The sequence below is a fragment of the Siniperca chuatsi genome, linkage group LG23, assembly GCF_020085105.1.
Source record: "Siniperca chuatsi isolate FFG_IHB_CAS linkage group LG23, ASM2008510v1, whole genome shotgun sequence".
NCBI classification, from domain to species: Eukaryota; Metazoa; Chordata; class Actinopteri; order Centrarchiformes; family Sinipercidae; genus Siniperca; species Siniperca chuatsi.
The window spans coordinates 11,808,015-11,834,260 of record NC_058064.1 but is presented as its reverse complement, the minus strand read 5'-3'; the positions used below and the strand labels follow the sequence as shown (position 1 = coordinate 11,834,260).

General features: G+C 40.3%; 3 protein-coding genes across 3 annotated transcripts in view; 2 read left to right on the top strand and 1 right to left on the bottom strand.

Annotated features, from left to right (window-relative positions):
* The first annotated feature begins 5,204 nt into the window (after positions 1-5,204).
* Positions 5,205-8,787, top strand: LOC122871003 (transmembrane protein 229A). Its single transcript, XM_044185501.1, has one exon. It carries the CDS (start codon positions 5,402-5,404, stop codon positions 6,479-6,481), a length of 1,080 nt encoding a protein of 359 aa, XP_044041436.1. The 5' UTR covers positions 5,205-5,401; the 3' UTR covers positions 6,482-8,787.
* A 2,400-nt stretch (positions 8,788-11,187) lies between these two features.
* LOC122871002 (hyaluronidase PH-20-like) lies at positions 11,188-17,225 on the bottom strand. The gene is made up of 8 exons (XM_044185500.1): positions 16,908-17,225; positions 15,428-16,327; positions 14,868-15,034; positions 14,599-14,767; positions 14,272-14,490; positions 13,998-14,156; positions 13,439-13,528; positions 11,188-12,280 (listed from the first exon to the last, which is right to left on the bottom strand). The coding sequence occupies exons 2-8, from the start codon at positions 16,313-16,315 to the stop codon at positions 11,843-11,845; spliced, it is 2,130 nt and encodes a 709-aa protein (XP_044041435.1). The 5' UTR covers positions 16,316-16,327; positions 16,908-17,225; the 3' UTR covers positions 11,188-11,842.
* A 6,150-nt stretch (positions 17,226-23,375) lies between these two features.
* The window catches only part of waslb (WASP like actin nucleation promoting factor b), a 32,606-nt gene continuing 29,735 nt past the window's right edge, over positions 23,376-26,246 (top strand). The window contains 1 exon segment of the mRNA XM_044185497.1: positions 23,376-23,805. Within this exon segment, the coding sequence (XP_044041432.1) occupies positions 23,701-23,805 (105 nt within the window). The 5' untranslated portion in view covers positions 23,376-23,700.

The following is a 26,246-nucleotide window of genomic DNA, read 5'->3' as shown; positions in this document are numbered from 1 at the left end:
CATCCATCCAAACCTTGGCCATAATGCAGTCAAGACAAAACATGCTCAATGCCATGTCTTTTTCCACCTTAACATACATTTTTTGGAGTATGAGAAGGGGTAGTGGAGAGTAAAAGGTTGTGCAACTAGGTAGGGGCACAAACTTTGCAGTTGTGTGAAAAAATATAATAGATCCTGCTGAAAAGGGGTAAAATAAGACAATATAAGCTATGTGGTGGGCGGTAAGTGGGTTAAGAGGTGAAAAAAAGGGGGAAATGAAGGTTATAGTGAGGTTGAAGAGATGTAAAAGGGAGGAGGAGGTGGTGAAAGGGTTATTTAAGATGACAAGGTTAAAAGGAGGGTCACTAAGGTTACTGCAGAGAGGAGTGCAGAGATGAAACAAGAGAGGAAGAGAATGAGATGGGTGAAGGAACAGATTAATTATACCAGTAGATCCACTGAGACTTACACAGGAGAGTATAGGAGCGATGAGAAGTTAGAATGTGAAAAAGAGGAGAGAGAGGAGAGGAAAAGGGTGAGGGCAGTTGAAAGACTCCAACAATAGCATTATCTAAGTAGTATTAAATGAATATATTATATTACCATCAGACTTGGAGAAGATGTGGTTCGTAAAATTATAGTGGAGGAGAGGCAGTGACTGAATACAAGATAGGAAAGCATGAGGGTGAGTCAGACATAAATGAATTACAATATCAGGAGGAGAGGAAAGAGTCTTTAGAGGAGAGACAAGGAGAGTAGAGAAGGGTAAGGCGAGGTGAGGCAGGGTGAGGCAGGGAGTTGTGTTGCCGTGTGACTGGGTGAGCCCAGGAGGGTCTCGGGGTTGCACAGAATTCCTAATGAGGGAGAAACTGCAAACAAGAGCCTGGACTACTCCCGGGAATAGTGCAAACCTCCTATTGTGAAGACTGATCTTTATCCTCTTTTCCTCCTCCACCTCCTCTTCTTCCTCCCATCTCTGGAGGGAGGACGTATTCACACTCTCCTCACACACACACACACACAAAACACATTACCCTACCCAAACTGACCATATGAGACAATGCGGGAGCATGGGGCCAGCAGTCCATTCAATAATGGCTCAAATTGGAGGAAATGGGTTCTGAAATTACATTTTCAGAGGTTCTCATTTTAAGTGCATGACTGCAGATTCACATTTATTTCCTGCGGGACTCGGTCAAGCGTCACATCAATCAAACATCACATAGCTTCATCTTACAGGCATTCACTGACTGTAATGAGACTAACAGGACACATCTGATGAGACAATGTTTTTGTATGCGATTGAGGATAGGCTGTCAAGCACCTAATATGATATAGCTAACTGTTTTGTACATTTACAAGACCCTTTGTAAATGTACAAGAGCCTGAAGTATACAATCTACAACCCTTCACAAACTAAATGAACATAGATTCAGATCAGATTTCAGGCTTTAAATGGCGCATATGAATGACAATGACACCAGCAGTAGAATAAGCTTGAATCCTCCATTTTAACATTTTAATCAGCACATAGTGATGAGTATAAATGATGAGTATGAGTGCATGACCACAGTGCATACACAGTAATGTATCGTGTCTATTCAGGGCACACATCTGAAGTCTGTCATATAACCACTATGCATTAAAATGCACTCCATGCAAAACAGTATTATTTTGTTTCTGTGAATGAAAACAACTCTGAGTCAGAGGGGCCCACCCAAGCCATGGGAGACTGTGTCACACTGCTGCCATCTAGTGTTAAAACCTGAGGAAACAATGTTTTGAAGCACAAACAGGCTTGTGGGGGTGGAAATCTGGATTTCTGGAAAAGCAGTTTGAACTGGTTTAAATTAATTCTGTAAAGTCTAAATGGGATGATATACCTTTATGTTTTTTTATGGCTAACAACCAGGAAATACAGTGTCTCATACATTTTCTGCACCATTGTCACTCCCTAATATCCAACACTTGACTGACTGGGATCCACCAAAACACATTAAAATGCACAAAACATATCCAGGGAGAAAAAGAGAACAGATCAGCTGTCTGTGGGACATAAACTCAAGGTCTACAGTGTTTTATCTGAGGAACATGGAGACTCAAACTCACTAACAAGCAGATGTTTCGCTGAAGGACAGACTTAAGATGAAAGAAAGTTTAGTAATGATTGCATGAAATATCAAGATCACAATCATCTCATAAACCAAGTCTTTTAAATCTACAGGAATTTGTTTTGGTGGCATTGACACACATCAGACAGAGTTATCAGTACAAAGGACAGACAATGGCATCAAGCACACAGAGAAAATGAGCAAGTTCCATTGTTTGACTTCTATTCAATGAATATTCCATAGTTTGTTTGCTTCACCCAATGTGCAACATCAAGTCTGGAAGTCATTTGAAGAAAAGACAGCAATAAGACATGAGGATATGATTAGTTTGTGTCACCACCACCCAGGTTGTTGCAAAATAACTTTGCAACATCATGAGATCACTTACAGCTCTGTAAAAACTTTTTTTTATCTGAACTACAAATGTATTCACATATCTATCTTTCTCATTTTACTCTAACTTTCATGAAATAATGAATATTTGTCATGTTCTCTGTGTCCCCTGATAAATGAAATGAAATTGTAAAAGAGCACACAATAGTACAAAGGAATCCAATATATGAGGCAGCACTGACCTCTTCTATCTCTGCTGCTGACTCAGATTAGGTGCAGAATGAAGCTGACTGGCTTCACTGCACAGAATATTATTCAAAAACCGCAATATTATCTATGAGGAAACTATTTTTCTTCATCAGGTCTGTCTTAATGCCGAGAGTCATATAATGCCTTGCCTTTAACTTACATACAATATTGATAAATATGTTTTTGAATAATGAAATTGGTTATTATATAAACATTTAAATATGAAATAAATTACCATTCATACAGTTTGCAGTAAAATGACAACATTACTGTACTAGTACCATAAATGTAGCCTAAGATTCAGTGTTGTAGTAATCACAACACAGAATGCAGAAGTGCCATTTTAGTCAGGAACAATTTGCATCCTTTCTATATTTTACACTGTGCTGCATTCTTGACAGCATACAGCAGAGATGGACAGAAAACACCATTAAGAGGAGACAATGCCTTAATGTGAGCCAAAAGCCCAATTTAATCATACAAGACTCGCCTTTCCCTCTCATTCAACACTGTTATCTAATTTATGACTGATGTTGGATTTAAAGCACAACTAACTTCTCAGAAATTCTCAACTTCTACTGTTTTACCTCTGAAGATAAGCTTTACTATTAGATATTCACGGAGATTTAGATGTTCTGAGTGTACCGTTTATATCAGTGATAATCTCATGTGTTTACAGTAATTGTATTATGTCTTACAATTGTGTAATGAATTATTGATGTTCAACGGCTGCTGTCAACACACACACAAAGAATAATGGCTGTTATTACCTGTAGCAGTGCACTTAGTGGAGGTTGAGAAAATGGTGGAGATGTGTATGTGTGTGTGAGAGAGACGGTCATATCTTGTCAGTTGGCATATAATGCTGTTTTTGACCCAAACTGTTTGAAAATGTGCTTGTTCTGGGTCACGACTGAGTGGGTTGAGGCTGGAGTTCATTCTGTGCTGAAGTGATTCTGATAGTTTTAAACCATGCAGAGACACACTGTTATCTCTGTGGCCCAGAAAGACCACTGATATCTCTATTTCTTCTGAGTGCACACACATGCACACACACACACACACACACACACACACACAATATGCTTATGCATTCACGCACACAGACAAACATAGACAGCACACAGGCAGAAACATTCACAAAAGCACGCACACATGAATATACACACACAGAAACAGTTTGGGCACACAAAACTGCATCCTGAAGAGACATGCTGACACTCACATAGCCCTCACAAGGTGCAAACAGATACAGTTAAATATATACAGTGAAACCGTGAAAGACTGTTCAAAGAGGTAGAATACAAACACACACAAATTCATACTCTCTTTGTGGGCACACAAACACACAGCACCAAACTAACACTAATGCATGCATTCATGCATTCAGCACAGTATTGAGCCAGAAACTCAGAGCTGAACCAATAAGACACATCTCAAGAAGAGATGAGTGAGTTACAACACCACGCTGCACCATGAAAATGCACTCAGTTCCCTTTAGAGAATATTAGCCTTATACAGTATCACTCTATTCTGGTCACACACACTCAGCAGTGCCCCTCTGTGGTCATCCAGATATACTGCAAGCCTTCTCAACTGTGTGTGCACAAAATACTTGATTTGGTTATAATTTAAATTCAAATCACTGTACATGTTCAGTATTTGTTCAGCATATCGTGGGTACAGTCCTGCTGGAATAGTGGCTGATTAGTAGCCTTAATCTTCTCATTGAAACCATGGTTTCATATTGAGATTTACTGTATACATATTAAGTATTGTTGAACGATTTTTGTTAAACGTGTCATTGTATTATTTTTTTACAGTTCATGAAAGTGTAACAGTAAAGCAGGGAACCACAAGAGGAAGTAGTCAGAAATATCTTGACTGGACTGCATCTACTTCATGCAGAATGCATTAATGGACTGAATTTTCTTCTTTTTTTTCACTTAGCCTGTAAAACTGAATGAAATCTGAACATATGATACAGGCTATCTATCTATGGTCCATCTTGAGTCACACAGGTCTAGGTACATATGATGGGTGATTGTTTAATTCTGATGAAAGATGATGGATTAGTTTACTACATTTTTATTTTACAAATGAGTTTAGTGAGGACCGATATTGGTCTATCATAACAGCAGAGTAATCTGCTGTAATTATAATTAATGACTCGTAATTACACAGCGTCAGGACGTCGCAGAGGGGCATGAGTTCAATTAATAACCGCATTAGAGCCAAAACGTCATGTCTCCACCACAGCAATACAGCCTCCATCAGCTTCTCTCTCTCATGCTGCCTTCAGGTACTATTGGAAATTTGGAAATATTGTTATAACGATGCAAATGACGACCTAGAGCAGCAACACAAAGGCAGAGAAGAATACTGCTAGCTTCAAATGTGCATAGGCTATGAAAATGTACAATTCAAAATAGGCTTTGCAAATGCTTTAGGAGGAAGGAAATGTGTTTAGGCACACAATGTGTTTAGGCGAGAAACACCAAATGCTGACCAAACTTTTGTTTGTTTACAAGAAAACGCCACAGGGCGTCTCAAGCTGGGTCCACAAAACCAGGGTTTTCCGGGGAGCACGAGAAAGCAGCAGTCACTCTGCACAGTGCAGGAGATGCTTGTAGCTGCAGCTCGCTTCACTGTGCGGCCGCAGCGGAGCATAACAGAAAACAATGTGTAGGAAGAGGCCAGCTGGATCTATCCAGACAGAGTGAGTGACCATGGCCAGTCGGTGGCGAGACGCTCCTCGCAGCCGTTCAGGAGACCCCGCCCGTGCCTTAAAAATGGTGCGAATGCCCCGCCAACAAGAACCGTCCGGAGAGACCGAGGACGCGGCGGAGTCGCTGCGGGAGCTGCCGCGATGGATGCGGCTTTACTTCTACGGGATGCACGGCGTGACTCTGGATGTCCTGCTCTCATCGTTACAGGGGGTTTTGAATTATCGGGACCCTAAACTGGTGGGCTTTTCCTCTCCGTATCTTTGCATTATGCATTCACTCACCCACTTTGCGCTGGAGAAGATCTACTCACAGAAAAGGTGTTTCCGAGGTCGGCCTGTAGTGTTTCATCTTGTTTTCTACCCGTCTGTCTACATCGGGCTGCAGATCCTGATCGGGAACATTAACACTTTGACCGAGCAGGTGAGGGTGGTATCTGGCACGCAGCTGGCCGTGCACTACATCTTGGCTCTCTATTTTGGCCAGGTGTTTCACAGAGGGCTGTTAAGGCTGCAGTATCATCCCGCCGCCCCCCCGAGCAAAACCGGGCCGGAGGACAGCGGTCATGATCGGGGGCCTCCACGCGGTCTCCCAGGACTAGTGCGCTTCTTGTTCTTCGGGATGCACGGCTTTCTGGATGAGGTGCTTTTCACCTCTATTTTCAACTTTGTGGAGAAGTCTGACCGGACCCTCAGCGGCCACACATCCTTGTGGTCTTTCCTGATGTACGGAAGCTGCAGCTTCGTGGTGGAAAAGCTCTACCTTCACCTGCACTTCAGCAGAGGCTGGGGGACTTTACGGCGGCTCCCCATCTACATCTGCTTCATTTACACCTGGGAGTTCTCCTGGGGTCTGGTCCTGAGGCAGTTTGACGCCTGCTCCTGGGACTACTCCCATTATCCTCACAACTTCATGGGGCTCATCACCCTCCTCTACTTGCCAGGCTGGGTCTGCCTCAGTCTGTATCAGGACATACTGTCTAATGTCCTGCTGAGAATCAAGTGCACCAAAGATGTAAATGATTTGAGTGGTGAGAATGGAGAGGTCAATGGACAGCTGGAGTCAAAGTCAAAACTACTTTAATTTTTCTTTTTGAGGTTTTAACTTCTAGGGAAAGTCTGGATCACATTAGACTCATGAAGAAACAAGCAGGCATTATTCTATTCTAAATTCATCAAATCAGTTTAATGTGGGACCAGTTTGGCCTTTCAACTCAAATCATGGTATAAATAGCTGCATTTGTCCACATATCCAAAGTATTTAAGATAATTACTTTGAGTCTTTGGACAGTTGGTCAGCAATATGTTGCCATGAGAGCAGATGTTGAGCAGTTAATATTTTCAGCAAGTTTAGAGTCGGCTACATTGGAGTCTGGACACTTGTTACCAGTATGCAGATGAGACATTTTCCAGCTGATATTTCTGGGTCCAGTAATAAAGATTAAATACTGGACTGCATTGTTTACCTAACCTGTTTAAATTCAGTAAACCTACTGCCATTTTTATCTGATGTAAAATGTAGTTGTAATATTAATCTTTTACTAGTCTTCATGACTTTGGAAGTGTGAATATTCTGTTTTTTTAATGATTGCAGTGGCAGACTTGCCATCTTATTATACATTACATGCATTGTGGCAGGTCTAGTTTGAGTTGGCTCGATCGTGTCATTTACATGTGCATCGGCATGTTTTAACTGTAGCTCATATCTGCATGCTACAAAGTAGAAATAAAATAACATGTGGAAGGTTTTGTTTCAAACGGTTTATGGTTTAGGTTTTGTTCACCAAAATTCAAAAGTCAGTATTCTCAAGACAAAGAAGACATAAAAACAGCTGTTAAGAGGACAGTACCTAATGTTCCATCTTCTTTCATGCAAGTAATCTGTTTTTAAATGTTCATCTCTTTTTTTTATTGTTAATTTACATTTTGAAACAAACTCCCTATTTTCACTCAGCTTGTTAAAATGACCCCCGAGTAATGCATGGTAACTATTAGAGTAGAGATAAACCCAGTAACATATGTAGCAAGAAAACCTGTAGCTGAATGGATATGAGGAGCCAAGTGAGATTTTGCTATGAATCTTTCATGAACCAAACGTTACTTTGCTGGAGTGCCGTCATGTGCAAACGGAGTCAAGACTCAAACAAACAAGGCCTGGTGTCCATGGGGTTCTTCTTTTTATAGTTGAAGCACAGTAGTGTTTTGCAAATCAATATAAAAATGTCTTAACCTTTAGCACTAATGACGGTTTCAGTCAGTGAGGTTGCATTTGTTCCATTATCAGATCAACACTGGTTCCATCGCTAAATGATGGGTGTTAACAGACATATTGTAAATCCAGAAGGAATATTTTTTATTTAAATAATCCCTAAATAAACTCCAACTGTGTATACTTTGTAGAGCATATTCTAACACACAAAATTGGTTTATAGTGGTCTTATGCCTTATTAACAAACTAAGTACCTGGCACTGTGACAAAACAAATGGTGATAAATCTTAGCAAACTACTCTATACACATCACTTTGTTAGATAACTAACCATTGTTTGGGTATACAGAATTAAGTGGCTGATAAAGTGATGGATTTGCCAGAAGTTGAAGCTGTTTCACTCCCACAGTAGCATTTTAACTTAGTGCTGGAATCAATCCTATCATTTATGAAGCTGCCCTTTAATAATTCCTTTATAATTAGAACACATTTTGTTCTAATCACAACTCTAAATTCTGATAGTACCTTATTGTAGGAATGAGTAGTGTTTTCTGAATGTTTAGACATGCTTGGAATCTGTTCTGCTAGATTTGAGTCTGTTTTAAGGGTTCAGTAAACGTAATAATTATATGCCCTTGTATGGTGTGGGAACGACACTGAAAATCATTATACTTCATTAAATATATTAGAATCATTCACTTTGGATTCTTAAGATACCAGATTCTTCTGTCAAAGATTTCTTCTTGTCTGTGGGTGAGTTGTCAAGTCTGTGTCTGCACATGTTTAGAAGGTAAATTGGCACAAACATTATATCTTACCATTTACTTTAAAACCACTAGCTGATACCCCTAGCACTGAACTTTTACAGTGCTAGTGAGCCTGTGTCTGGTGTGTTTAGGGGTTTTTTGTTCAACTTGGCAGCTATATTAAGGTTCTTAAACATTTGCACTCACTGAACCACAGCCACACGAGAGAATGAATTTGTACTTTCTACATCTTTAAGATTCTCCATGGCCGAATAACTGTATTTAAATCATACTTTACTTTGTGCTGTTGTTACTCACCAATTTTTAAAAAAAAGACCAAACTGCTTTTAGAAAAGATATGAGAGGTGGGAATGAAATTTGCAATGGCATGTACTATACAACTTACAATTTTAATTAAATCTGAATTTTTCCTGTGGCACGACTGGCATTCCTTCATTCTTAACTTTAATGTTGTGAAACATCATTTACATTATTCAGCAGGGTTTTGAGCAATTATGTTTCACACTGCAATTGTATAAAATATTACTTGCCCTCATAAAATGGACCAGGAGAGTCCAAGTAAAAGCTATAATCTTGTGTTTATTTGACCACTTCAGTTGTAAGGGAGAAGTGTAAAGAAAATGAAGCGGAGGAGGCAAGCAAGCCTTGCAAGAGAAATTGTGCAATAAGGAGGAAGCTTTTGTTTTTTCTTTTTTATTAGGTGCCCTGGGTGTTTTAGCTCTATTTTCACCATTCACTATTATTGGCTAGCAACTAAACAAAAAGGTCTGCAACCTATTTTCAGGCTGACTCACTGACATGGTACTGTCAACTGTAGGCAGCAGTATCTTGTACATTTGTGTTTGGCCAGATACACATATCATGTCAGGCACGAAACAGGTCTCAGCAAAAACTCAAAAACAAATTCACAAACAGATTATATGATAGGTAACATTGGCTTTATGCCTGGAAGTTACTTTCTATACTAGAACACACACACTAGTTCCTGGTGCACACAAAAATGATTTGTGTTGTTTTTCATTACTGCTTCCTTGTTGAGATATTGTGATAAATTAAACAAATGAAACAAGACAGAGAGGAACCTAGAAAGTTCAACAAAAAGCCCACACTTAAAGCTTTTACTTGATTTCTGTCTGCATCCTGAACTTGTAGAGGACATTTTTGTTTTCTGATGCTTACTGTGCTTTCTGTTGCAGTTTATACATGTGAAACATGTTAGTAATAACTGAACAAACTGACTAAATTCTAATTGATAAGTAGCCAGCAATGTAGCCACCAACAATGTATCAAACTATCTTTCTCTCTCTTTAAACCACCTTGGAGATCCTTGTGACACAAGCAAACACACAAATCCAGACACACCTGACGCTTACCTCCCAGAGGCCTCAATCAATACACCAATGGCCCACAGTATCTGTTGACAACACTACAATGGGAATACCATACACTAACTCCTCCATAAAATTCATTAGCACTCTCAATCAGAAGTATGCACTGCAGCATGACAACATGATGAAAACAGGAAGTGGGATGCTGTGAGAACTGTTTGACCGAAAAATTAACCCTGTAGCCTAATGTAGGTTTTCCAGTCCATTAATGTGTAAGGCTCCATTAATCAATATTTCTAATATTAACATTGAATCAAATGACTACTATTATGCGTAATATAAAAGAGGTCACTATTAGTTACAAATTCAGAAACTTAGCTAACACTCAACTCTGCAGCTCTCTGCTGCTTTTCAGCATTTTTAAGCTTGTTGTTTTGGGTTTTGCAGCACATGTACTGTATATTTATGGATCCTAGCTCTTATCAACCCTGTTTCCAATAGAAACTGGCAGCAGTTTTCAGCAAACAAAAAGCTCCAATAAACACACTGTACACCGCCTGCTCAATACCAAAGACAAAGCAAAGTTAGCTATTAGCTGGTCAGCAAGCTAATGCCCCAGTTATTTCTCTCAGGGGTTGGAGACTAAAACAGTGAAAAGAAGATTGAATATTGGACTTACATTTGTCAAGTGGCCAGAAACACGTCCCCAAATGAATGCTAATGTTGTTTCACGTCTGCTAGATGTGTAAGTAGGTAACTGCTTGCTAACTGTTTGCTAGCAGAAACTAATTTTAGCTTCTAGTGGAGTTCTTCTGCCCTCTAGTGGCCTAAAAAATCTGTTCATGCGGCTTTTAAAGCGCTGTACATCCACACAGGTGTTTTCACTTATCTGATTAGACCTCTGCTCATGTTAAAGTTGGGTGTAGCAAAGCAGGGATTTACAGTACCTTAGGTCAACAAAGTCCATGTGATTACAGAATTGGTAAAGGTGTAAATTGTCCTGTTCTAATATATACAACAAAATTATAAAGAGAGTCAGACATGTCACAGTAGGAAAAGGCACAGGTAGTCCTATGGACAATAAAATGAATAATGGCTGAATTCCATTTTGCTGCTTTGGTTTCAGGGTCCTGGTATTGTGCATGCTGGGTCACTGTCACATGGCTTACTGACTTAGAACGCACCATTGTTAATGATGTTAGTCACACCTGTGTTTCTCATAAGTGAAAACCCCTGTGGGGTGCACCAAGGAGTGAGCAACCTTTTCATTTGTTTATGTGCTTTTACACCAGAATAAGAATGTAGCCCAATCGCTTAAAACTAATTAAATCAAGTAAACAAAGCACAGTTCAATTAATTTGGTTAATCACATTCTGAGACAGACTTTTTAACAGAACTCTTCATTTACTCAACACCAAGTCATCCTATTTTCTCTGTCTTGTGTAGGGAAGTTCAAAACAAAACCAACAACACTGTTGCTCCCTGTCTCTTGTCATTTATTTACATACACATTCAAATCATATGCAGATGCCCAGTGGCAATAATATTGTCACAGCTAATAGTTACCTGATATAGCACAGTATTTGTTTTATTTGAGATTAGGCAAACCCCTGAATGGTAGCCCTGTTGTTTGGCAAGGCCATGGAACATGTTCTGTCAGTGGTCATAGTATACATGCGTTATATAGATGAGGTGATGCTTCCTGAGCCCTTTTAATCTTGCTGATGATCAGCTGCTAATACGCTAAATCACTCAATGCAGCAAAATGTATGTGTGATGGGAGGCAATAACAAAAAAAAAGGTGAGCTGATGACGAAAACGTTGATGGTATCCCTGAACTCTTTCAGAAAACTTCTGTAGCAGAAAACCCGGCAGAAACTCCTCAACTAAGCCAGTAGCTCCAGGTTCACTAAGGATGCACTGTGACGCAATCTGCTTTTGTGCTTCAGTTGAGCAATGCCTGCAGTCTTTTCACTTTAATCACTACAAATGCAAATCACGCAGTGGACTAAACACACAGAGTGTCCAGCACTGGATTGTGACAGGACTGGGTAGTTCCCAGGTCTGAATGTACAGTATGTTTTGGTTTAAGTGGTGTGTTTCCTGAAAAAAAGAACTTCAGGTCTGAACTCTGATTACAAGCTAAACTTTCAAGTTCTTTTTAACATTGTCCTTAGTAATACTGGCTTGTTGCATATCATCCAACATGGATTTATTCAGAGTGTGAGCCTTTTGGTACAGCTCTTGTTTCACACTAAACATCAGGGCCTTGGCTAGCTCTCTGTGTGTCCTGGGAGAGCAACTCAGTCCTTTGTAGCATTGACAGGTAAACCTCCTGCTCAAAGTCTTCAGGTCTGCGAAGGTAGGTCTCCCTAGGACAAGGTAGCGGTTCTGAACATGCATGACCCTGAAATTCTCAGGGTTTAGGTGGAGGTAGTGGTTGGAGTTGTAGTTTTTTCTGACACAGCGGCCATTCCCTCGACACAGGAAGTTGCTGCAGAGCTGGGCAGCTACGGTGACATTGGTGATGTATGGGTTGAGGGTGGAGGAGAGGTAGGATGAAAGGGCTTCACAAGAAGTCTGGGGAGCAAAGAAAAGAGAGTGGAAGAATGATGTATGTCTGAAATTGAACATTACAGTAAGTCAACAGCCCTGAAATATGTTAATATGCCTACTTATGACTAAAGGAAAAGTTTGACATTTTAGGAAATACTCTTATTGGCTTTCTTGCCAAGAGTTAGATGAGAAAATCAATACCACTCTCATATCTGTCGTTCAATATTAAGCTGAAGCCAGGAGACGGTTAGCTTAGCTTAGCATAAAGACTGGAAACGGGGGGAAACAGCTAGCCTGGCTCTGTCCAACATGTTATATCTCATTACTTTATCCTGTGCAAAAACAAAAAAGTGTAAAAACAACATGTTGTGGTTTGACGGTGGGTTATGTGCCAGACTATTTCTTCAGGAAGTCACTGCTCCTAGCCAAGAAATAGTCCAGCACAAAGCTAACCTCAGTAAAAACATGCGGATTAAACAAACAAGATATAACATGTTAATTAGTGAACTTAAGGGTTGTTGTCAGATTTTGTTACCTTAAGAAAGAGCTAGGCCAGCTGTTTGCCCCTGCTTTTAGTCTTTATGCTAAGCTAAGATAGCCAGCTGCTGGCTCTAGCCTTATATTGAATGGACAGACATGAGAGTGGTATCAGTCTTCCGTCTAACTCTCGGCAAGAAAGCGATTAAGCATATTTCCCAAACTATTTCTTTAAAAGAACATTTTTACAGGTTGTCATGTGTCAGTCAAGTTCATTAACTGAAGTTCATTAACTGAAGTGAAAGCAGACAAGACAGGTTAAGGAAAGCTGGATAAAAAATTACAATATTTCATCTTAGAATAACAACCTAGTGCCCTGAATAATACACAATAACGATATCTAACTGTAAGAACATTCAGTAATTTGAATTTACATGGTGAAGTCTCTTTCAGAAGACATCCAGTGAAAGTCACTATCATCAAGCTAATCTTGGCTTTGCTGCCATGGATTAACTAATACTGATGCACAACCAACCACCACAGACCATCAGTACCTGTGCCACTGAGGTATTGTCAGTCAGTCACAGAGACAAGCAGACTCCTATATCATCTAATTGAACACATTGTCTCTGGTCTGACTACCTGCCATCAGTACACTGTCAATGTCTTTCAGCAGTCCAGTGGAGGTCTGCGGTGTGACGTTACCTGGTCATCATAATCAGCGCTGGCCCCCCAAAGCACAGCGCCAGACACTCCCACTGCTGCACTCTCGCCAATGGTGCTGACCAAGTCTCCCTGCACAAAAAATGGTTAAATATGTTCATTAGTGCTTTTGTACAGATACAGAAAATACCACAGGCATTCACAAATGAGACACACAACAATCATGTATGCATGCATGGAGCACAGACGTTTACACTGTTCTTATTTCCCCAAAAGGTGAGAAGAGAGGATAAGGATTACAGGGTTACAGGGTTACCACCTGAACAGGGTGTTGTTACGCCAAGAAACCAAACTCCTCTTAAAATTGGACCTCAGGCTGGAAACACCTCACTGCTGAGATGAAGAAGTAACCTAAGATGTATCTAATCTCGTCAAGTGTGTGATCGCTCACTCATGAGTCGTTTTAAAAATGTAATCCATTTGAACGGTGGATTTAATTATTGATTTATTAAGTAGGATTAGTAAGTGGTCGTCATTAAGAATTGTCTCCCAATGACTGCAGCATGTATCAAACAAATCAACATTTAAATTCCTCATTTACCTGGCTGAGGAAGCGTCTGTTCTGGTCGACAAAGACAGGTCGCATGTAAACAAAAACGGGTGCAGTGCCACTCCGTCTGGGCAGGGAAGATACTCTCAAAGTTTCCTTGACACGGTTTCTAACCATCAGGGCGGCTCTGGGATTGTCTGCCAGAGAGACCTGAAACAGTGCGAGGATGCAGGGAAAAAATACGTCTGAGGAATGTAAATTCTGAGAATAATATTAGGGATAACTTATCCATAAAATGTCTGTATTGCCCTGCAATCTAACCAACCTGCAGGTAGACAGAGGGGTAGAGGGCAGTGCTGGACTCCCACAGCCAGAGCAGCTCATCATTCTGCCTCCTCACCTCCTTGGAGCACCGGCCTGTGTAGTCTGGCTTCTCCCAGCCATAATTGTAACAGTTAGGAAACAGGTAGAAGCCCCAGAGATAGTTGGGTCTCATAGCTCTGCCCATTGCCAACATCCCTGACATGAAACTCCTCGCTGCCACCTGAAATGGAAGGACAGAAAGAAGACGAGAAGAATTATTCATCAATATTAATTAGCTGCTCAGAGCTATAGAATTAGTTTTATGAACCTTCACACAGTTAGCTCTGACCTGGAACTGTTGTTTGGCTTTATTTGTGGCCTGCTGTACTGTGAGGGAGCAGTTTGTCTTCATAACATGAGCCACAGATAAAGTCTGGTAGATTCTCTTAGTGCCCCAGTTTCTGTCCCATAGGGGGCGCCATTCCTCCCAGTCTATCACAGCCAAGCCTCGGCTTGTCCTGGAGGGAAGACAAGAGGATGAAGGAGAGGTTAAAGATCAGCATCAAATGTGTCAAACAACAAAGGGTGAATTTTTTAATTTTTTGGTAAAAGGCTCACTTGGATGGGATGTAGTAGTCAATATCTGCTCTGGCCTTGTTCATACTGGCTTTCAGGTTACCTCTCTGAGGGATGCCACCATTGAATTGTTTCCTACTAGTGAGGTCTACGTGTGGGTAAAGACCCAATCGATCTGTGTAGAACAGAGACAGGAACTGGCCTGGGACCTGCAACAGAAACATGACACAAGTGAATCAACCTGTGAATTTACCTTAAATAAGACATTTTCAAGAAGAACAGCTTTATAACCTCCAGTGAAGAGGCCCCCTCCTACATGGGCATTAACCTGTAAATATTCATGCATCTTACTGTGCTGGCATCATGTAGAAACAAGACCCAGAATTAATTTGTAATTTGTTTAGAAGCAAAAATTGTAGCAAAGTTAATTAGAAAAATATTTCAGTTAGCAACTGCCTTGCAAATGTGCTTGCATAATAGCTTTATGTAAAGTAAATGAGCTTGTAATTTGATTACAACATGTGTAATGCAGCTATAGATTTTAATGGTATCAAATAGAACTCCATTTCCAACAGAAAACAATCAAATATTGGTGCCGTTACCTTAGCAGGTGTGGTCACTCCTTTAAAGGGTGAGGTGTCCAGTGAGATGTTGTACCTGTTACACACCAGATCAGGTATGTTCCAACTAACAATGAAAGGCTGGTGCTCAAACAGCGGACCTGTGGTGTGGGGGAGAGAGGGAGGCGGAAGTGGTCCGGGCTGACGAGAGGCCGCTGCTTCTGAAGGAGATGTCGAGGTTTTGGGGAGAGGGATGGGGGACGTTTTGGCAGGAGGAGGTGGTGATGTTTTAGAGGTTAAAGTCGAGAATGCTGTGGAAAAGGATGATGTTGGAACAGGAGAGCGACACTTGTGTGAAGCAGTCTGAGGTGGAGAGGAAGATGGCAAACTCTTTGGAAGTGAAGTTGAGTTGGTGGGAGGAAATTGTTTAGCAGTGTGAAGAGGAAGTTTTTCAGCAGACACAGGAGTCATTTTGGACAAATGACGTGCTAGGTTTTTGTGCAGAGGTAGTCCTATAGTTTTTTGGGATATTGTGAGAAGTTTGCAGGGGTACTGAGGGGTAAATGTTTTTGTAGCAGCTGAAGGTGAGGATATGTGGAGGCCTCTGTAGGATGTTTGGTCAAAGAGAGACACTGTAGAGGTAGCTGACGTTGATTTAGAGGGATACAGAGTTATAATAGAGGCTTTTGACGAAGACGTTGTGCTGATGGTGGAGGTGGGTGATTTTAGAATTGCAGGAGTGGTAAAAGCGTTGGAAACGGTTGATATGTTACCAGCAGGTGGGGTCGTCAGGTCAGATAATGAAAGAACCGGCCAGACAGAGATGATGAGAGCAGGGAGGATAGAGATGGACAGAGGGGGGAAGATTGATGGGGTGAGTGAGAGAAGCAGCAGCACACAACTTCTGCTCTTCTGTGTGACTGAAACCATCCTTTCGTCTAGCTGAAGAAAACCAGAACAAAAACACAATAAAACAGAACCAATCAAACTCCATATTACAGTCTAATATGCTAATAAACATGTACATATTGGTGGCCAATGTTGCTGTAATGAAACTATAATGAAACAAACAAGACAATGTTAGCTTTTTAATATATTCAGACAAATGACGTTTATGTTTAGTGTGTGCAAAGAAAGCCTAGAACAAGCTGACGCCCCAAAATTATACAATGACAATCTGATGTTGTTTCTACTTGTCTGATTGGCTAGTATTGTTTCTTTAGTTACTTTATATGTACATTTAAATTAAATGCAAAACCTCCAACAATTCTTATCTCTTCAGTCTGCTCAGCTATCAACTCTGACCTGAAATCTGATATAAGTCAGAGTTTTAGGATTCACAGGATTCTACTCCACTCCACCAAGGTTGGCATGATTTCACTCTCCTTGTCTTGCCAAACACAAACCACAAGTCTCTCCTATCTAAGCATTCCTAAATCAAGATGAGGCCACCTTGACAAATGATAAACCACAACATACCAACTCAAAACTAACTTACAGACAATGTAAAAAGACACAATACCTGGACATGCCTTCAGTGGAACCGTCTCACCATGAGATGTGTTGACTGGAGCACAGAGAGTGAGAGTATCCTTACAAAAATGATATCTGATATAGGTACATGTAGGGGAGGAGAGGCACGGTGGGGAGAGCTGTGTACAAGGATGCACTCTGCTCTGTTGTTTGTCTCAGAAAAACGTCTTGTTTTGATCGCCCAGTGCCAAGTTTGACTTGGAGCAAAGAAGAAAGGCACACCTGGGTGTGAGGTTATGGAGCGTGCACTGTCCTCATAGTGAAGCACACTGAGTGGGGCATCAGTATGGAGCTTAGACTGTTATTGTGCTGGTGTTGACGCTGGTGCTTGTCACCTGGGATGGGATAAACAAATAATTACAATAGTGTAGACCATGGAACCAAATGGAATTGTATAGATCCAGGACCTGTTTTGATGTAATATTTATCAAGTAATGCTATATGCAGCACATTTCTGGCTGCCTTTTCTCATCCATCAAGGATTCAAGCAAATGGTAATTGCTCAAGATAGTAATTAAATAACAATACCACTGGGTGGCAGGTTGGCCTATTTGGAAAAAGAATTGCATAATATGCAACATGCTATCAGTCAGCAGCCAAGATCTTTACATTATCCCCCAGCAGTTAGGAGACAGGAAAGTTTGACATCTAGGTGGCAAGAGAGGAGTTGTAGAGCCCAGTAACAACACTTCTCTCTTCTATGAGAATGTAAAAAAATAAGAGATGTCTGACACACACAGTGTTTACAGGCAAAAATAACTCAATAATAACTAATAATAGCACTTTTCACCTCCATGTTACAAGTAATTGAACACTGTGGGATACATACATTGGACTGTTTTCACCTGTGTGTACTGTATGTGTTTATGTGTCTGGTCAGGGACATGTAATACCAAATGGTGGTGGTTATTTCACAAGTTAGTGACACAGTATGAACAGTGGGACAGTGACGTTGGTCCCTCCTTGTTGTTTTGATGATGGTGGTGTGTGTGTAACTGCGTGTGTTTCTGTTAAACTAGTACTACAAATACACTTTAGTTAAGTAAACAAGATTATGTCTCAGTAAAAAAAAAAAAAACTTGTTTTCTCATCATGAGTTAGTGACTTATAGTGTAACTTTCCTTTGAAGAAATCATATCCAGCAAAAAGGGTTTGTTTTTATTTCTTTATGATATGAAATCAATTCCTCTCCAGATAGGATCAATTGAGCAATAGAGCTACTACGATCAATTCAGTTCTGATATTCCAACAAATAGTTTAACTATGAAAAATGTTTCCTCCTTCCGTGTTTTTTCCAAGAGACATAAGGTACAACAGGACTAAAATAAAAGACCTGCACATGCTGCGCTCCACTATAGGCCAGATTATATTATATTATATTAGATTAGATTAGATTAGATTTGAACTAGCATTTGTGGCTAGCTCCAGTGCAGTATTTTCAACTACCCACTAAGCCCAGAGGGTTTGGTACTAAAGACTTTCTTTGTTATTGAGCTTGTTGGGACAAAACTAAAATGTTTAATGTACTGATGCAACAGAAGATATAAGTATATTCTTAACCCTTCTATTTTTTTCTGTTCTCCTTGATAGGTAGGCACCCTGCAGTCAGCTGATAGATCAAATCTCAAGGTGATCAGGTATGGCTTACACACTGACAAAACAGACACGTGAGATTTCCTTATTCCTAGGCAAGCATAGCTGGTCATTGGCAAGAATTTACCACGGCACACAGTTTTAAAGGAAGCCCAAACCAACAAGCCCTAAGTACATGTCTACTGCTGATTTGCATAGCTGCATGAGCTGCATTGTTTTCTTTCCAAACAATGACACTGCAACACTGCAACCTAAAATTGTTAAGATGGAAGAACACTTTGATAACTGCTCCAAGAGATAGGCAGTAGCTCTTCACCACGAATCCATCACTCTTATCAATCTCCTAGTTGTATGATGCCGTATGAAGGCAGTATTGTGCACAATAGCACAGGATGTGTATTGTGTTTTTGCCATACATGTAGGGCAAATGTCATTTGATACAGTAACCAATGTGTTGAGTGCACAGTCCAGCATTGGTGTTATAATATCTAGTGTAATGCTGCCATCTTACGGTTAAACTGTACAGCTGATGCACGTTTCAGCAAATGCAGCTCAATGCATCTCTACCTCTAAAATGCTATTATGTTAACAGATCTATTAATACACAGATTCACCCAAATGAGGAGTAGACCAGTTATGAAAAATATCATAATATGTAACACCATATGTTATAACATAGTATATTTGATGGTGTAATCCAGTGGTTCCTTTTTTGGCTATTTAAAGCAAAGTAAGCTTCATGACCCCTTCTCACAGGTTGCATATGTCTATAAATTGTGGGCAGTTTAACCGAAACTTGATGTTTCCTTCTCCGACTGTTTCATCTGAATAGTCTTTAGAGATTTGAAGAGGTAAAAGCATCCAGTGTTTTACAATAAAAAAGTATATATTGGAGAAAAATTGGGAAAAAAACACTGGTCTAGTCTGATTATTCTTTTACATGACCATCATCTCTGTATTTATTACAAACTGAAGCGGTGTCTGACTGTGTGTCAGCCAATGATGCAACTGCTAAGTCAATGCAATCATTTCCTAACCCTTTCTGACTTTCTTTCTGTGAATCAGCATGTATGAATGTATTTGTGTATGTATGTGAACCTGTGCAATCATCTAATACCTAAGCACAAAGCAAAATGCCACCCATGGCGAACCACAATACTTGCCTGTTTGAATGTATTTCTGTTAAGGTGACCCCGTCGTGATATTTCCAAAAAATCCACATTGTAGAACATGCTGGGGAGATGTGGAAAGGCCAGCTTTATAAAATATTCATACAGCGGCCCGTAGGGGATGTCTTCCTCCAGAATTCTAAATATAATATTCATGTTGTCCTCTTCCCTCCTTCTCTCATAACCTCAATTTTCTTTTGTTGTGGAAAGTGGGTCAAATGAATGTTTCACAAGGGTAGCCCCAGAAGGTGTGTCTGCACTGGTACAAATAACCCCCGAAACACATGCAGCATTAACACCTAAATAATGCAGTTTTCCATTCCTTAACTACACATTCACATAAACATGAAACATTACAAACACATACGGGTATATTCACATGCATTGAAAAGACTGCTCATGCTCACACCTCATGCATTCTTGTTAGCATTGCTCAGAAATGTCAGTTAGGTATCTGTTCTCAGTTCAATTCTCTTGTTATTGTGTGCGTAAGTGCATACCAGGCAGTATTAGCTGTCAGTATCATTGAATTTCTGTGAATAGAGCATCTGTATCCTTCTCAATATGTTGACAGATGAACAATGTACTTCCTTACTTATGTAATTGCTTGCTTAAGTTATGACAGCCTTTGGGAAATTTGGGTTTTATGCACTGGACTGAAAGCACTCACAACACAAGTTGAGAAAGAGAAGTTTATAAACCATTTTCATACATAAAGTTTATCAGCATTAGGGATTTTGTACCTTTGTAATCAAAAGTATCATAGTCATCATCATAATTAACCGGCTCTAACTTCACCCTGAAACACCAGGCAACTTCCTGGAATACGGACAGTTAATGGGCTGTTTCTCAGTAATGTTAAGCATACTGACGTTTGACTGCTTCTCTTTCTGCTCAGCTCACTTTCCCTCCCTCTTATTTCCCACTCTCTGTCCATCTACTGCCAATTTGTTCATGTTTCTGCATGAAGAACACAAGTGTCCTTAAAACTCCTTATTCAGGATGAGTCATTTCTAACACTTCTATAGATCTATAAACCAAGGCTAGGCGGAGTAGTGCAGCGTTTCCCCGAGGTGTTTCTCTGCCTGTCGGTCGGGTTTTTCGAGTTCGATGAGACTCTGTTGAAGAGCAGGGAATTAGGTTAGGAATTGGAAGTACATGGAAGTAAGTGTAAAAGAGCATGTACAGAACAGGTTGAGTTTATGTTCAAATTACGTTTTTTTAGAAACAGTGAGAGATCCATCAGTGAGAGTAGGAAGGTAATATTTTATCTAAATATCCACATAGTTTTCCCTTAAATATGAGAGTGTAGCAACCCACCCTTTACTGAAAAACTCTATCCTCACTATCAGCTTTGTTTACAAAGTGATGTATTGGATTGAAGACATCTTTCTCACTCTTAAATGTATTGGCAAAGCTTTTGATATGAAGATCTTTGATGATAAACCAAAGAAATGTATCCCTTAAAATGTATGTTTGTGAAACTGGTACATCACGAAGTAAGGGTGACTTGTAGTTTTTAGTTATCAAAGCATCTAAAAGAATATTTTCCATGTGGAGGTCAATAACACAATGCAAATAGAGCAAGAATTATACGGCAAAGTAAGATGCAGATTTCGTTTTTTAACAAGGGCAATAAATAGCAAGATGCTGTAATAAAACATGGTCTGGCATCCATATTCGTCCTAACTGTAGAAAGAAGAAATAAACAGGTATTGACTTTGTTTTCATCATGAAAAGCTGCATTTGGTTAATGTGCAGTGTCATTCACAACAGGTGTTACCAGTGACATTTGAGGCTGTCATCTCTGTCATCCCCCGCCCCCCATACTGACCGGGCACAACACGTACACTCACACACACCCACATGATCACATGCACATATGTTCATGTTTAGATGCAAACGAACATACATATACGAACACACGCAGAAATCTCTGCAATCAGGACCAAGGTGAAACAATAAAGGCCTTTTGTCATAATCAAAACTAGGTATTGTGTAATGATTGGAGGAGACAGAAAAATGTCTTTTTTCCATGAAAGTCCAAAAGAAACCTCTCTCTTACAAGTTGACTGACAGCTTGGTTACAATTTTAATGAAATTTGTGCTTGAACAATTTAGCCTGAGTTGACATTTCACACCAGTCTGATGGACTGTGTTTACATTATTTGGCAGCTGACAACATCTACAGTGATGTGTATGTATTTGTGTATGTATGTGACATGGACTTACAAGAGTAACATTTGAATATGAGGTCTACATGGAGTATGAAGATGTCATGAGTTGATGAGTTGATGTTTACATACTGCGCCAACTATGAATATATCAGTGTCAAACAGGGTTTGTATTGAAATTTGGGTCATGAAGACTATGGAAGAGCTTATTTCAAGTCATACTCTGCATGAATCTATGCAAATCAAAATCACTATATTCATCAGCTACTTAAAAAAATATAACAAGAAATTTGACTTTATGAAATCTGGTGCAGGCATATATCATTTACACTTACCCTCACTAATTGCAGTTGTAAAGGTTTTAGCACCAATATAGCCATGTCAAATTCCTTATACATCATGTGTGCTTTTGATACCTGACATAAGACTACTTCAAATGTAGGAGTGTGCAAGAATATATTTCAAAAAGTATAAAATGTATTTTAATTGTATAACCTCTCAAAGACTGCCATCCTGCAAACAACACCCGTTTATGAGCCTGACTGAGCATGTTGCAGAGTATTACGGACACCCTTAGGCATATTAGCTAAATAAGTATGAGCCATGCATGCTGCCCTTGTTCAAGACCACTTATTATGCCTCTAAATATGTCTGTTTAATTGTTGAGCGCTATCTTTTGGAAAGAGTAAAATGTCTGATGTGAAAAGGCTATGTTTTTGTAATATTTTAACACTGTGCCATTTATCAAGAACAAAAGGGGTGTTTTATTTTGTGGTTTCAGTCAATTGACGAGGATTCTGGAGAAACACACTGAAATATACTTTGAAGCATAGGCCTATGTCAGACTTGGCAGTCTTACACCTGAGGCTATGTTTAGTAACTGGAGCAGTGTTAATTCTACTTCACTTTATTTATAGGCTATTTATAGTTTATAGCAATGAAAGGAAGATACCTGTGTATCGTCTCAGAAGCATTTCAATTCAGGGGTGCAAATCATTTCATGTCCCAGGGAATGTTTATCATCTAGGAAATCATAGGGCCCCAGATAACAGCTCTGTAGCTGAACCATGACTTAACCTCTCTGAGAATAAAATAGCACATTATCATAATTAGAGAGAAATTATAATTTCCGTGGTTCTTTTATGAACTTCTTAAGATGTTAATTTAAAGTGTAGGCTTATCTTTGCTTTAATATTCAGTTCAATAATTCCTCTCACAAAGAGCATTGTATGCCATTATCTTGGCAACTTGCACTTTATTTCTTTCTCCTCCCATTCTGCACTAGCACACATTCCTGTCTTAAAAGCCACGGGCGGACAGGACCAAACCATCTCCATGGAGAGTGTGCTGAGAATTGTAATTTTATTAAGTAGAATTTCCTCACCGGGCTTTTAACAGAATATACTTGCATATTAAAATTGCATATATATAAACTTTTCACCGTTTGTCTTGCCGAACTGTTCTCTTGGTGATTATGTGTGACACAGCTGGGAAAAGTGTGGACCCCATTCCCAGATAGTGGACTCGTCCTAACACTGCCATGTTGGATGGAACTGGCTCCTGGCTCTCTGGCGGCCGGACTTCCCAGGAAAGTTTTTACCGTTTTCCTTCTTCGCCTAGTCGCTGCAGTTTTGACCTTATTTTAAAGAGGAGCGGGACGTCGCATTGCACTCCTAAACGGCATACATTTTTTGGCACCCCAGTCTTGCGGGCCCCCGGCATAAACCGAACCGGTGTGAGGGGGTCGGAGGAAGGCCACGGATGTCCGAGGGATTGTTTATGTATCTTTTTGGATCCCATATAACGAGTTACAGTCGGTGCATACTTTATAAATTGACCACCAATAATGAGTGGACATCCGTCGCAACGGCGGCAAGCAAATGTCGGGTCGCTACTACTGACAACGCAGGAAAACGAATGCCTTTTCAACCACCTTGGCAGGAAATGCATTGTAAGTTTTTTTCTATCAAATTGTTGTATGATAGCTTGCTAAGAAATAAGCTAGTACAGCTAACTTGCACCGTGTTTCCTGTCCCGAGACGGGAGATAAGGCTAGCAGTGAGGTGTAACGGTGTGTTTGTGGCCTACAATTTGGTGTTGTGATTTCAGGGGTAACGTGTATGTTTTCCCTGGGAAACATTTGAGACTTCTAACTGAAGAGGTTGGTTTGTTTTGACAGCAGAGGCGACGAGGGAGGGCTGGGAGCGAGCGACTGTGTTTAACGTCCCGTTTGGGACGGTGACATTTGGGCAGCAAGTTCCAGCCTTAGGCCTCTGCTGGTATGCCTTTTAACTTAAAGCTTGACACTCCTGAGATCCTGAAATTCCGCTGTCACCTAGCCTAAACGCACTAAGCCTAGTTTTGACAGTGGGGTTAATAGTCGGGGTTTTGGAGCTGTTAAAGCCATCAACGGAAAGCAAGGCAAAGCAATAATTTTGCACTGGCATTAACGTTACATAACAAAGCTGAACCTTGGTTGTTTTCGGGAAGTGTGTCCACCTAGAAGAATGTGCCGACCAGTCTTGGTTGAGGACAGCGCTGACTAGCTAAAAGTCATCCTAATGAAAGACTCTCAAAATCTGACGAGAAAGCAGTGGGAGTAGCCTGCTGTACCAGGTTGACTGCAGTCAACATCAGTAGTGCAATGTCACGACTCAATATTGTGAGATAGTCTGATATTACGTAACACGTTTAGCATTCAGCTGACTCATTTTTATGTGTCCTCCTTGTGCACAGTGTCTGTAGTTAGCCCCATACCCAACAGATTGTAGCCACATTTTAAGTAAGACATTTGCAGCTGCATCAACACCATTACACAACAAAGCTTATTCTATTTCTTATATATGTTTGCTTTTTTTCCTCTTTATGATCTTGCAGGACAGGTTTTGTCCCCTTTTCTAAATAGTCAGCCATCCCCACTGGCTGGTTCATCTGAATAATAATGAACCATTTAAACAATTACCGCAGGTAAAACTATTATTAAAAGACTCAGGAGCATCATGGCAAAGGATGTTTGCCTTCCAGAGTGGTGTGGCTCACCACAGTCAAATATTGCTAGCATTAAACTAGTGGTTACATTATGGTCTTATGATCTTATCAAATGAAACAGGGTGTTGGACTAAAAAATAGTAGGTTTAATATAGTAATGCAGATGCATCCTCTGATGGGCACTGTGGCATAAGTGGTTGTCTCTGCAGTGTTATTAGAAGTCTCTTGCAGCCAGCGGAACGATTGTGACCCTTTGTCTCACTTCATGAATGTTGTGACCCATACATGTTGTGTGCATCACCACCACCTTTTTAAGGTAGAAATGCACTTGCATGTCTCTCACTGTAAAGTTGGGTGATATTGTTCTCAGCAATTAGGGTTGTTGCAAAATCAGCCTATTTCCTCAACAAGGTGTGTTTGTGTGTGTGTGTGTCACAGCCCAGCAGAAGACCTAACAGTGAGAAAGTAGGGTGGGATATCCTTTCACATTATAACATTATGTTGGTCTATTCTGTACACGCAACATCTATTGCGTGCCTGTCTGTCCTAGAAGAGGGATCCCTCCTGCTCTTCTTGAGGTTTCTTCCAATTTTTTTCAAATGGGTCTTTTGGGGGAGTTTTTTCTTATCCAAATCAAGGGTCTAAGGACAGAGGGTGTCATATGCTGTACAGATTGTAAAGCCCCTTGAGGCAAATTTGTCATATTGGGCTATATAAATTAAATTGACTAAAAAAAGTGACTATAAAACTGTATTATTCCCTTGACCATAGTTGCTTAGTAGTTTTACCAAAGTTTCTTGCAAATGTCACCTAGTGATATCAGCTGGGAAGAATGTCGCTCCATCACCTGTTATTGATAGCCTTTACAGATAAGAAATGTTGTAAAGTTGAAGGAGTCAGATTAATAAATTAAAGAAACTGCGTTATGGGGTTTTTTTACGCAGCATAATCAAGTTTGCTCTATAGATATGGGTCAGTCTGAGAGAAGGTGCATTTAACATGCAGGTGAGACAAAAGTGTACAAATCTGCATTGCTCTTGCATAGTATAGATTTTCACATAGCCTGTTCTCAGGTTACTTCCCCATAGTGATCATAGTTTCCTTTAATTGTAAATAGTAAAAGTGATGTGCTTGGCTCTTCCTCTTTGTGTCACACGTCATTGTGGTGAACCAGTCAGACGCTTGGTGTGTGAGGTGCCTGTGTATATTTGCAAGCTTGCTTTGGAAAGGGTACATTTCCACCTCAGGCCTGTATGTGGTCATGTGGTGGGATGTCCAGCCCCCTCCTTTAGGTGAAACACACAGGTGTCTGAGGCGTGTCTTCCTACACCTATGTAACCTGTTTCAGAAATCCAGTGACGACATTCCTCTGGCATTCTGACAAATGTGTCATTCAGCATGTGA